At 38.9% G+C, this 13,398-nt stretch overlaps 1 protein-coding gene across 2 annotated transcripts in view; it reads left to right on the forward strand.

The window, feature by feature from the left end:
* The window catches only part of FGD6 (FYVE, RhoGEF and PH domain containing 6), a 121,029-nt gene that overhangs the window by 76,523 nt on the left and 31,108 nt on the right, over positions 1–13,398 (forward strand). For both annotated transcript variants that reach the window (XM_045290004.1, XM_004700388.2), the window contains exons 7-8: positions 621–777; positions 4,082–4,169. In XM_045290004.1, coding sequence (XP_045145939.1) covers positions 621–777; positions 4,082–4,169 — 245 coding nt within the window. The remainder of the gene's footprint in view (positions 1–620; positions 778–4,081; positions 4,170–13,398) is intronic.

The raw sequence follows: 13,398 nt of genomic DNA on the forward strand, positions 1-13,398 counted from the left end.
TGTCTTCAGTAGTTGTGTCAGGAAGGTGAGCATCATAGAATGCCAATTTAATAGAAGAAAGTATTCTTGCATTGAGGAAGTACTTGAGTGGAGGCGATTTGGGCTTTGTTTACATTGAGTTGTCTTTCCTACTGATCTTCATCAGCAAGTGCTTCTTCAGGTCTTTCTTCCTTTCAGCAAGCAAGGTTGTATCATCTGCAGATCACAGGTTGTTAATAAGCATCCAATCCTGCTGTCGCATTCTTCTATAAGTCAGTTTCTCAGCTTATTTGCTCAGTTTTCAGATTGAATAAGTCTGGTGAGAGGATACAACCTTCATTCACACCCTTTTTTATTTTAAACCATGTGGTATTCTCTTTGAATGATTACCTCTTGCTCTGTGTTTAGATTCTGCGTGAGCACAATGAAGTTTTCTGTGATTCCCTGTAGGAGGCAAGAAATGATGGTGGGTTGAACTAGACAGGGCATATGGAAATGGTAAAAAGCAAGCATTTAGGGATCTGTTTTATAAGAAGGAAGAAAAAGAAGATAGTGCCTATGGGTTGTGTATAGGTCTTTGTTCATTTTGTATTTTGGATAAACCAATGACTTTATATTATGTATCTTTTCTCTACCCTTAGGACTGAACAACAGAGAATTGCTGATATTTTTGTAAAGAAGGGACCATATTTAAAAATGTATTCCACCTATATCAAAGAATTTGATAAGAACATAGCTTTGTTGGATGAGCAGTGCAAGAAAAACCCAGCCTTTGCTGCTGTCGTTAGAGACTTTGAGGTATTGACTGCATCTAATGTTGGACATTTTTTATTTTAAACCCAGCCTCTTTTAATTTTCTAACAACCTACAATGATGGATAAGAAAAATTTTCCCTTCCCATAAATAAACAGTACAGTTTCAGTTTTTAAAGTGAAGAAAAATCAGCCATATAACTATAGTATACATTCCAGAGCTTGGTGTTTTGATTTAAAAATTGATTAGGAACAATTTTTCTTAATTTTTAACTGATTGCTATAAAGTGTTATGTAAGCTCTCTCCCATAATTTTTGGGAGCAATTCACATTATTATTATTTTTTTAACAGTTGTATTGGGACACAATCCAAACAGATACAATAGTTCAGACATCTCAAGAAGTGTTGCACAATCTTGACCACAATCATTACATGATCATCTAAGTCAAAAAGTTGTAGGGAGTCCTCGACTTAGGCTGGGAGTCAATTAGCGTGAGTCCCTTTTAAGTCGATCCGTATCTAAATAAGTCAGATTCCTCATTTTTCTTTTCTTTTTTGTTGTCCTCATTACTACCTTTTAAAATCTTCATATTCTTATCTTTATATGTCTCTTGGGACTGGAAACATGACAGAAAACCATCTGGGAATGATAATACCAACAGATTGTCAGTCAGCAGTACTGCAACATTGCATGTAGTACATCTTGATGATAAGATGTACGTCCCACCCTCAGATAAGTCAATGGACAGTTGTAGATGCTTGCCATAACTTGAGTACACTGCTGATTTCCAAATTGTACTGGGGACCAATAATTGAACTTTAAAAGTCATTTTTCGTCTTCCATTTTTTCCCCTCCTGTGGTATCTTTAACTGATTAAATAATGAAATATGATATAGCTATGGCAACCGATGGCCCAGATTTTTCAGTGTCCAGTGAGTTACTCAGTTTCCTTGATAACAAGTGAAGATAAAAGATGGAGACGTTTAGCTCTCTTGACTAATGGTGCTTACGTGAAGAATGGTGTCTTGATATGCATTATCCTCATAATTTTGTAATTACTCTGTGTGCCAGACACTACCCATTCACTGCCGTTGAGTTGATTCTGACCCTATAGGAGAGGAAGACTGCTGTGATCTACCTATTGTGTAAGGATGTCTTATTGTGGCCCTTAGAGTGCAGCGGCATTGTCACCTGACCATTTTGATAACACCTCACAGCAAATACCTGGGTTAGAGTGTTCAGTAATAGACAGAGATGTCTATTGTACATACTAAGAAAAGTAGATTTCACTGTAGGGTGAAAATGTCCTAGTGCTTGAGTAAAAACGATTCCAGGAAGTCTCTTCCTTTACCCAGTATAATTTTGAAGGTTGTCATGTGTAGCCATTCACCTGAGAAAGAATTTTTACATCCTTCAGGCTCAGTGGTTTGGAGGCTTTCTTCTTCAGAATCTCACCTGAGCAGTTCTGCCCTGTCTTGTAGGGTCACTGTGAGTCAGAATGGGCTCGATGGCAGTGAGCTAGGTTTTTGTTTTTCAGGCTTGTGGGGATATGTGGCAAGGCTTGTTTTGGCGTTATCTGTCATTTCTACAGTTCTTCCTACCTTCTGTCTTATTATCTTATTAACCTAAATATATTTACCACGAGGGTTTCATTATTTCCATTCATTTCCAGTGGTCTTATTTCTGCCACTTTAATTTTAGAGCATTGCATTTTCTCCTTGTCCCCTTGTGGTGTTTTTTTTTTTTTTTTAATACAAGGGTCACCCCACCCACCCCAAATGGGGAAAAGCTCTGCTAGGCGGAGTTTTCATAGAACGCAACTCCCCCGCCACCACCCCAAGCGAGTGTAGAGCAACTCACTCTGAGTTAGTGCACCCCGTGGCATTGCCTGGGAAGGTTCTCTCTGGTCACAGTCAATTTTTTCGTAAAAGCAGTTTCACTTGAACCTAATTATTTTGTGATGGCTGATTTAAGAAAATAGCATGCAGCTGTGAAAATTTGTTTCCTGCTTGGGAAAAATACCACAGAAACTGTTGTGATGTTGAACACGGTTTACAAGGACAGTGCTATGGGAAAAATTCAAGTGTATGAGTGGTTTTCTTGTTTCAAAAAAGGTGAAATGTCATTTGGTGACAAACCTTATTTTGGGCATCTGTCAACTTCCTGAAGGGACAAAAATGTCGACTCATAGTGCATTTGGAGTTCATTCCACCAGAACAGACTGTTAATCAAGCTTTCTGTTTAGAGGTTCTGTAAAGATTGTGTAACAGAGTGCAACAAAAAAGGCCTGATTTGTGGCAGAAAGGGGACTGGTTTTGCCATTACAGCAGTGCACCTGGTCATGCAGCCATCTCAGTGCGTCAGTTTTTGGCAAAAAAACATGTCTCTCTAGCCCCATACACCTTACTCACCTTACCTTGCTCCACGAGACTTCTTTTTGTTTCTGCAAGTGAAGAGGGACATGAAAGGACAGATTTGACGACATAGAAGAGGTGAAGAAAAACATGAGGGAGGTGCTGTCAGCCATCCAAACATAGGAGTTTGAAAAATGTTTCCAAGAACGGAATTGCAGATTTGACAAATATATCAAGATTAATGGAAAGTACTTTGAAGGTGATAAGGTTGATTTGTAAAAAATATTTAAATACGTAGCTTTGGAGGAAAAAAATTCCATTTTTTGGGGGGGGTACCCCTCGTAGGCTCCTCCAAATAGATGCTGCTGAGGGGCGTAGGCTCTAGCTGGCCTCAAATTCAGTCTTTGGCTGCCCCGTCCTGGGAGCAGCCTCGGGGACAGAGTTCCTAGACCTGCCTAAAAGAGAGGGCATACCAGATGGTGAATCCTGCTACTCAGTAAGGTGACCAGACGTCCCACTTTTGGCGGGACAGTCCCGATTTTAAGAATTTTTCCTGTGCCCCGTGGTGTTTTTAAAAAGTCCTGATTTTTGGAAGAATGCACGCCAAGCTAGGGTATGGTATACGATTTTTGGCTGCCATGTGGCTATTTTGCCAGGATATGAGTTTTATCAATGGTGCCCTGCTTTACCAATGTTAAAATCTGGTCACCTTATGCTACTTACTGTCCCACTGTCTTAGCATAACTGGTATACTATAAAAGCTGTGCCATAAAAAAAATGGGTGCTTTCCCAGGTGCTGGTTGTTTTAAGTTAGCTTCTTAGGCAATTGCATCTGTGGACCTAACGCATTGCTATTGAGTCAGCTCCAACTCACAGGGACCACACACGGGTCAAATAGAAGTTTGCCCCTTAGGCTTTCACTAGATGATGTTTCAGAAGTGGAACGCCAGGTCTTTCAGAACACCGTGCTGACTATGTTGCCTTTTTCTTTCAGCTGAACCCACGCTGTGCTAGCCTGGCCCTCAAGCACTACCTACTCAAGCCCGTCCAAAGGATCCCCCAGTACAAGTTGCTTTTAACAGGTGAGCTTTTCCAGCAGTTTGCCAAACAACCTGCTGCCCTACTGTGGATTTAATGAAATTGTGCCTCTCCAGAATGCTTCTATTATTATATCACTCTAGTAACTACCTAACGATTGGCTTCAGCGATCACCTCTACACCTCACATATACATTGCCCAAACTGAACTTCTTCCAAGTCTGTGTTTGTACCATCTACATTCTCAACTCTGGGCAGTCATACCTGAACATTCTTGTGCTCAGAACACCTTTCATTGTCCCAACCCCATATCCTTCCTTCCTTTCACCTGGGTAATCTGATTAATCCTAAGAAGGCATTTTCACGATGGAGTTTAGAGAGGCAGTGCCACATATTTCTTAGCTCTATCTTATCCCTCATCCTTGACCTCAAAGGTTGGTGGTAATAACTGATTAATAAGCTAATAATAGTGCTGAGAATAATGCTTTAGGCAAAGTAAGTTCTCAGTAAGTGGCAGCTGTGTTAGTTGTGAAGAGTTGGTGGAGAATATTGAAAAGGCCATTGACTGTCAAGCCCATCTACTGACATTCAGCTGATTCTGATTCATAGGGACCTAAAAGGACAGGGTAGAACTGCCCCTGTGAATCTTTATGGGAGCAGAAAGCCTCCCCTTTCCTCATGTCGCAACTGGTGGGCTGGAGGGGCATGGAGCGGAACTGGGCATTTGTTTGTTCTGTTATACATAGGATCAATATGAGTCGGAACTGATTCGATGGGACCTAACAATAGCTATTAATAGAAAGTCCTTTCTCCTCCTCCTCTTCCTCTTTAGTATTATTGTTATGATCACTGTTTAACTGTATGTTCCTCTTGGGCTAAAAGCTACAAGAGTACTGGGCTTTGTCGATCTCGTTCACCTGAATAACGATAATAATAATAATACTGGCAGCTACCAGGATTTCTATTTATTGGCTTTTAAAATTCCAACTGTAACCAAGCAAATATCCCAGTATTTTCCCAAATGAGGTAATAGGCTTGTTTGGGTTTAATGATTTGACATCGCAAAAAAGCTAGTGTGGTCTCAGAACCTAGTACAGACTCAACATTCACTGTTCCTTCTGGCATATTTACTGAAGTGGATGGAATGTGCAGTTACTTAATATACATATATTATACTAAAAGAACAAGAGCTCACAGCCATCAATTACAACTCACAGTTACCTTATAAGACAGAGTAGAACTGCTCCTGTGGGTTTCAGAGACCGTAAATCCATGGGAGTAAAAAGCTTCATCTTTCTCCCACAGAACAACTGGTGGTATTGAACTGCTGACCTTACAGTTAGCAGTGCAAACCATAACTCACTATGCCACATACATTATATTGTTGTTAGGTGCCATCAAGTTGGTTCAACCCATGGTGACCCTATGCACATCAGAATGAAACACTGCCCACTCCTGCACCATCCTCACAATTAAACATTATACATCCATACATCAGAGGCACTAGAATTATGTTGAGGGGCTCTCACAATTCTAGATTTCATCTATTGTTATTTTATCTAAACAGATATGAGGTACTTGATCCTGTTTGTCATTTGAGGAAAGATGTGCATGCACTTTTATCCTAAATGGGGTCACTTTCCCACTTTCTTTTAATGCAAGAGGTATATTGGAGGGAGCAGGTAAATCCTGAAAAGCTAGGATTTCCCAACTTCCCTTTAAACAAAGGCTTTGGGACTTCCAAGCTTGCCCAGTGACTGGACAACCACTACTGGGGTAGGCTAGCCCTTAGCTCTAGGATGTTCCGTTTGAATATCTGTGAACCCAGTACTTAAGACACCCCCCTCTCCCCCCCGCAGGATGACATTAGGCAAACTAAATAATCTGAGGATGTCCTGTCCATCTGTGCTTTCTGTCCACTGCTTTTGGCAGAGATTGAGAATACACCAGACAGAAGGCAGTACTGATGCACACATTGTAGATCTGCCAGATGGAGTCAAGGCGCTATCATGAACCAGCTATGATGGCTCAGGCCATTTCCACAGCTGTCTAATGAAGTACTGTTTTTAGTAGCAAAAAACAACTGATTTCAAATGGAAGAAGGAGGTAGCAAGAGTATGGAACTTGAAAATATATATATGTTTTACCACATTAGGACTGATATAAGTAGTAAAAACTTGTGCTTGGTTTAATTTATGTTGAGTTTGTTTTTGATTGGGGAAATGTTGAAATACCAAAAGCAAGTTTTAAGAAATTTCTTTTCAAGAAAACAACTTTTTTGTTTGGTTTATGTTAACTTGAGGTAGTTTTTTCCTTTTGAGCTGCCTTTTGTATAACCTTCAGGTGGTTTAATCTCATTCTTAATTGGGAAATCACTGTTACTGAAGTGCATTTTATATGGTAGACTCTCAATAATGGTGGATTCACTGACAGAGAAAGGTGATGGATGGATTTTTAGAAGTCACAAAATCAGGACTAAAGTTAATATACATTTTGTCCTCTGCCTTTTCACCCAGTAATTCATATGCTTCCCCTCAGCTTGCTGTTTACTCCTGTTCTGCTTGAGTCTTAGGACAGTGTCACATGACTCAGCAAATCTTTATGTGCTGCCCTGTGAATTTACTAATGTGTTTGCAATTTAAATATTTCTTCCTTAATTTGATCATATATTCCCGGAGATTAGTGGATTAATCTTATTCTAACAATTTATTGCCTCCCATCGAATGTGAATCTGTTTTGGAAACCTTGAAGGTATTCAGGAGATACTTTTGATTTCATTGAAGCTACATTGAAGATATTTCATTTGCCCATATGTCTATCACCCCCAAATCCACACTGACTTAGAATTTCAGATAGATAATGGATTTGGAGGAGTCTTCTAAGAGAGACTTTATAATCAGAGTGGTAAGTCCCTGCCCAAGTCTGTAAACATGTTGTTGGGCCTTGTTGAGTTGATACCGACTCATAGCGACCCTGTGTGCCACTGAACATTGAAACACCTATGGTAAGGACATATGGGGGTTGATGCTAAGGGTTTTATTTTAAGTTTTTATTTACAGTTTTCATTTTCTAACACTCATTCTTGAGATGTTGATTGCTTCCACCAGATATTTCTACTGTTGCTTTGAAATCGTCTTCTCTCCCCACAAAGATTCTGAGAGGTTGGATTTTAAGTCTTGATTTCACAACTCTGCCAACTTATCGATTTAAGTGGGCTACTGCTTCTGGGAGAGGAAGCACATTTCCCTTGTACAATTGGAATAATTCCAAATGCACAGAACATGCAGGAGCAGAAAAGAGGATGCTATACCCTTATCTGAGGCAACTGCTTACAGCTTTGATTTATTGATAAGTTTCAGGCAGTGAGGTTAAGGATTCCAGTCAGACTCTTTTAATTAGCTGCCTGCTTGTGTTGGTTCCTGGGGCAGGGCAATATTGTGGAATGCAGATAACATAGAATGTTTTCTTTTAGAGAAAAATCAAGCTCTTCCATCAAGTCAATTCTGACTAATAGCAACCCTATAGAAAACAGGGTATAACTTTCCCTTTGTATTTCTGAGACTGTAACTCATTACCAAGGTAGGAGCCCCATCCTGCAGTTGATAACTTCTTCTTTTAGAGCAAGGTAAGTGGACATTCCCAGATAAAGTCAACTTTCTCCTACTTTTCTAAATCCTCTGTCCTGCATTAGATTTGTGTTTCCTAGGATTTTTTTGCAGGGAGTCCTCTCCTGGTGGCTAAGTGGTTATATGTTAGGCTGCTAACCGCCTGGTCTGAAGTTCGAAACCAATAGCCACTCCATGGGAGAGAGACTGGGCTTCCTAATCTCATAAAGAGTTACAGTCGCAGAATCTCACAAGGGCAGTTCTACCCAGTCCTATAGGGTCTTTGTGAGTCAGCATCTACTCAATGACAGTGAGTTTGTTTGTGTTGTATTTATAGGAACCTTGGTGACACTCTTTGGGCTGCTAACCACAAAGTCAGCAATTGAAAAACACCTGCTGCTCTATGGGAGAAAATAAGGCTAGCCTGTTAAGAGTTACAGTCCTTCATGAGAGGGGGTGGAGAGGGGGAGAGGGAGAACAAATGAGGAGCTGATACCAAGGGACTCATGCAAAAAGAAAATGTTTTGAAAATGATGATGGCAATAAAATGATTTTTAAAAAAAGAGAGAGAGTCTTGAGAACCCACAGGGCAGTTTTATCTTGTCCTATATGGGTGCTATGATTCAGAATTGACTCAATGGTAGTGAGCTTTTTGTATAACATATTGAAAGTACTTTAAAGAAAAACCAAGTCTCCCTTCATCTTCCACCGTTTGTCATATAAAACCTCTACCATGTAAACACTTTGGATTTTTTTCACATTGTGGTACATGCTGTAGACTGTTTTTTAAAGACAGACTTTCATTGGTAGATAGTTGGTATTTTGGCCTTGAAGCAAGTTAAGTCAGCAAGCATCATGGTGCATAAAATATAATGAAAAATATAATTTAAAATTTTCTCTGAAAACAATTTTCCATGTCTATATTTTTAAAAATATTAAAAATAAATAGTGATTTGAATTTTGATTAAATTTGGATCCGGTAGTTTCTTTGATATTGTTCAAAACATTTGTTAAATTAAAGGTTGCTTTAATAGCATATTATATTACTTTTTCCTGTAGTCTTTGCCTTTAGTCTGGGATGGTATTAACTCCCTCCAGGTCTTAGAAATCCAGGATTTCCTATGTTGGCAGAAAAATGGAATATTAAAAACATCTGTTGCAATGTTCTAAAGCTTTAAATTTGAGCTATGAACAGGCAGGCTAGCACTTTCCCCCCCCACTTTTTTAAAAGAATAAAATGAATTGATGATTATTAAAAAAACTTGAGACTTTTGCTTAGTATTTGTTTTAAAACCCAGAGCTACTTATGTCCATAGATAGTCATTCTAACACTCTCTAGGGCAGAACTGGATGAAAGGTGGGGCTGACCTGGCCTTCAGCCAAGGAATTTCATTTCTGTCGAACTCAAAGGCCCTGCCTGACTTAAGGCAGTTCCAATCCTTGTGAAATGTAGGATTTTATGATTCAAACTTCCCATGGCAGCTAGCTAAGTTTTTGTTCTATAACTGATATTTAATTGTAGTGAAAAAGGTTTGAGGCGAGGCTTCATACCTTGTCATAGACAAATGGAAGATATTCGAACTTACCCACACACTTTTTGGAACCCCTTTGCAATTTGAAAGGTGATATTGAAAAATTAATATACAGGAACTGTTTGGATGTTCTAAGAGGTAGAACTTTCACTGGAATCCATGGAACAGCGTTTCTCGGCCCTCTTTGTGTGCCTTGATCTCTCTGGCAGTCAGAGGAAGCCTAGGGACCACTCCCGAGTAGTTTTTTAAATTACAGAATGGAAATACTCAAGGTGAAACAGGGAATCCATCATTTACAATAAAGTTATCAAAATATTTTGAAGTGATGTAGAACTATATGATTTTTTAGATTAGTGCATTAAATAGGGACAAATGAAAAGTCTGATCACTCATGATTTGAAAGTAGTGGTGAGTGTAAGCACCAGCTTTAAATGTGAAAATTGAAATGTGTTACGAAAATAGCTTTGATTTCTTATGTGGCAAAATTACTGCTGTAGTGATGGCTCCGCTATGATGTGTTGCCCACATACAACATTGAAGGAAATTATGAATTTCACTTCGAGGATAGTAAAAAATATATGCATGTATTTTTTTGTTGTAGTTTGACTCTTTTTTATTGTGGTTCAAGTAGAAGTATACTAAGAAAATGAATTTTCCACCCGACCATTTAACCATGTTTTCCTTTGTGTCAGTGGTTGCCGTCCTCTCAACCTGTAGTAGCAGCACTCTCCCCGCTGCCTCCCTGGCCCCCTGTTCCCATTTGTCCTTTTCTCTGGCCCTGTCCTGCCTTCTGAACTTGGATTCTGGGTAAAAATTGCTCTTTCAGCCTCATTATTATTATTATTATTAATTTTCTAGTTCTGTGTGTTGTTTGAGAGGTGATCTCTGGTATGTGGTTCCAGATGCAGGTTTGAAGGGTAGCTAACAGCTCCAGTCTCTGGGATTCCATTGTCTCGATCAGTTCAGTAAGTGTGAGCTTTCTCATTTTGTTTTGGGTTTTGTTCGGTTTCCCCCGGCTCTATCCAGATCCTCCTATTGTGATCCATTCCAGAGCGGTCCTCGATAGTAGCTCAGCACCATCACCATCGAGCTCTTCTGGTTTCAGAATACGAGGAGCTATGATCCTTCACACTCATTGTTTCCTTGAGTCTTATTTTTTTTCCTTCACTCTTCTCTGCTCTGAAAGATGAGATACTTATAGTTGCACTTTAGAACGCTGTTCACAAGCATTTAAGATCTCAGTCACTTATCACGAAAGTAGACCATAGAAAAAAATAGATGTTCTCTTTAGGTCCAAGGTTTTAGAGCTGCTGGATTCTATCTATGCTGCTATCATGCCATTCTCTTTCCAGTTCTAGGTACAGATTGACCCAGATTCCCGCAAGTAGCCAAATCCCTCTATTGCTGGGACTTGTCTTGACAAAGGTCTAGCAAGCAGAATAGGTTGCTAAACACTTTCCTTTGTACTATTTGTCAGAATCATGGGTGCCCTGGGTGATTTTATTCCAGTCTGAGAAAAATCTGACATTTGGTTAAACTCACTTTGATACTTGCTATATCTTTCACTAGACTGCTCTTTGGGTCATGGAATAGTCTTCTCTTTAGGGTTGTGGGGACTAAGTATGTAGTGGCTTGACTGTGCCAAGGCTGATTTTGAGAGCAGACAATCTTCTCTTTCTCCCTCAGAACAGTTAGGGGTGGTTTGAATCACCAACCTTTTGGTAAGGAGCCTCTTACCAGAGAGTGCCACCATACCAGTGCTATGAATATTTATACGTAAACAACAAGCATAAACCAAGATCATCATGGGCAAACTAGGACCCGTGACCTTTACATAGTAGCGTAAACTAAACCAGAAATTACTTCAATCTAATAGGAGAATGTTTAAGAATCATATATCCTTCTGATGAGTAGTAGGTAGCAACCATTAGAATATTTTAGGCTAACACTAAAACTGTATATATTACTAAAACTGATTATGCTGACAATTGTACAACTCTTCTTGATATGATCGAACAATTGCTATGTATGATAGGTGAATTATATCTAAATAAAATTTTTTAAATGTTGAAAAAATAATAATTAATAAGAATAAACCAAGACTATACTATTTTGGGCAAACTAGGGTCTGTGGCCTTTATATAATAACTTAAGTTCAATTAACAGTGACTTAAAAATCTAATAGAATCTTTAAATATATAATCTATCCTATGATAAGTATTAGCAACCACTAGACTGTTGTAGGCCATCACTAAAACCGCATACATTACTAAAAGTAACTCAAACATTTGTAAAAACCCAAGGAAATACTTAAAAAAAAAAAGAATACTTTATTTAGACCAGTGAAGTCCCCTCATATAAATGTGCTTCATAATATTTCAGAAGAGGAATCATTACATTTTTCCTTAATTTTATTAATTTTATTGTTGACTATAAATATAGCAACATGTGTGCCAATTCAACAATTTCTACATGTACAGTTTATGGACACTGATTAGACTTTGATTTCTGCAGCCGTTCTCACTTTTTCTGAGTTTTCCTCCCTCCCTAACATAAGCCTACTCCCCCAGCGGTTCCCATTCAGTCTTCTAGAGGGTGCATCAATATGAAACCGTAGAAACAGTTCTGAAACGGGCACAAGGCTCAAGACAAACCGTTTTCGCCAGCCGGTTCCAACAAGGCTTTAGGGACTATTTTGGCTTTAAAATGTAAGGACTATTTCAGGGCAATTGTTTTAGGTGCTCATCTACCATTCAGGGAAATCTAGAAAGTCTGGATACCATGAGAATTTGGAATTTTGTTTTGTACTTTTCCTTTTTTGCTCAGGATTCTCTATGGAATCTTTGATCAAAATGTTCAGTAATGATAGCCAAATGCTATCTAGTTCTTCTGGTCTTGTGGCAAAGGGGGCATTTGTTCATGGAGATGATTGGCAACATATTCTATTTCCTTTTCCTGTTCCTGACTCTCTTCCTTTCTCTGTTGATTCCAGTGAACTGAAAGCAATAGCTGTGCCTTGGACCGCTGCTTATAAGGTTTTAAGGCCCCTAGGCACCACTCATCAAACTATGGGGTAGAACAAAGGCACCAAATAAATTATTAGGCCAATTAGGGATGTCCCATGATATTACGACACCCTAACCTTCTAAAACCAAAGCAAGGAACCCAATCTTATGATGTATTTACATGAGAAACCTCAGCAGCTAACCTTTTTGGGGGAGGATGGGGGGAGGGTGCGGGGAGTATTGTTTTAAATCTCTCTATAACACAACTTTTGCCTGTTCAGGTTTTTATAATTCTACAACTCACTCAACCTCAACCAAATTCACAGCTATTGAATCGATTCTATCTTGACTCATAGCAACCCTAGAGGATAGAGTGGAACTGTCACTGTGGGTAAATGCCCCTGTAGGTTTTCAAGACTGAAAATCTTTACAGGATTAGAAAGCCTCATCTTTCTTCTGTGCAATTTAGCAGCAACATGTATAATAATTGTGTAGCCTTACCCTTAATGTGAGATTTCGATCACTATTAACTCCCTACTTCCTTTCCTTTCACCATTGGTAACCTCTAATAAACTTTGGTCTCTATACATTTGCTTTTTCTTCCCTTTTTATGAGAAGACTTACATAATTCCTGGACAATGAGAATTGACAGATAATGAAATGTGTCCACGAACTTTTTGAAGCCCATTCCAATAAGTGAGCTTACTGTCATTGAGTCAATTCTGACCCATAGCAGTCTTATTGAAAAGAGTAGAACTGCCCTTGTGTTTCAAGACAGTAAATCTTTTTTTTTGTTTGTTTCATTTTAATTTATTTTTAATTAAAAGATCATTTTATTGGGGGCTCTTACAACTCTTTTTTTTTTTCATAACATTCTTTTTTCATTCTTTTTTTTTTTTTTTAAAAATTTATTAGGGGCTCATACAACTGTTATCCCAAACCATACACACATCAACTGTGTAAAGCGCATTTGTACATCGTTTATCAAAACATTTTCTCTCCATTTAAACCCCCGACATTAGGTCCTCATTTTTCCCCTCCCTCCCCGCTCCCCCCTCCCGCATGAGCCCTTGATAGTTTATAAATGGGTATTTTGTCATATCTTGCCCTGTCCGACGTCTCCCGTCATCCA

Source organism: Echinops telfairi, unplaced genomic scaffold (assembly GCF_000313985.2).
Source record: "Echinops telfairi isolate 266 unplaced genomic scaffold, ASM31398v2 ScPeMD7_2;HRSCAF=8, whole genome shotgun sequence".
NCBI classification, from domain to species: domain Eukaryota; kingdom Metazoa; phylum Chordata; class Mammalia; order Afrosoricida; family Tenrecidae; genus Echinops; species Echinops telfairi.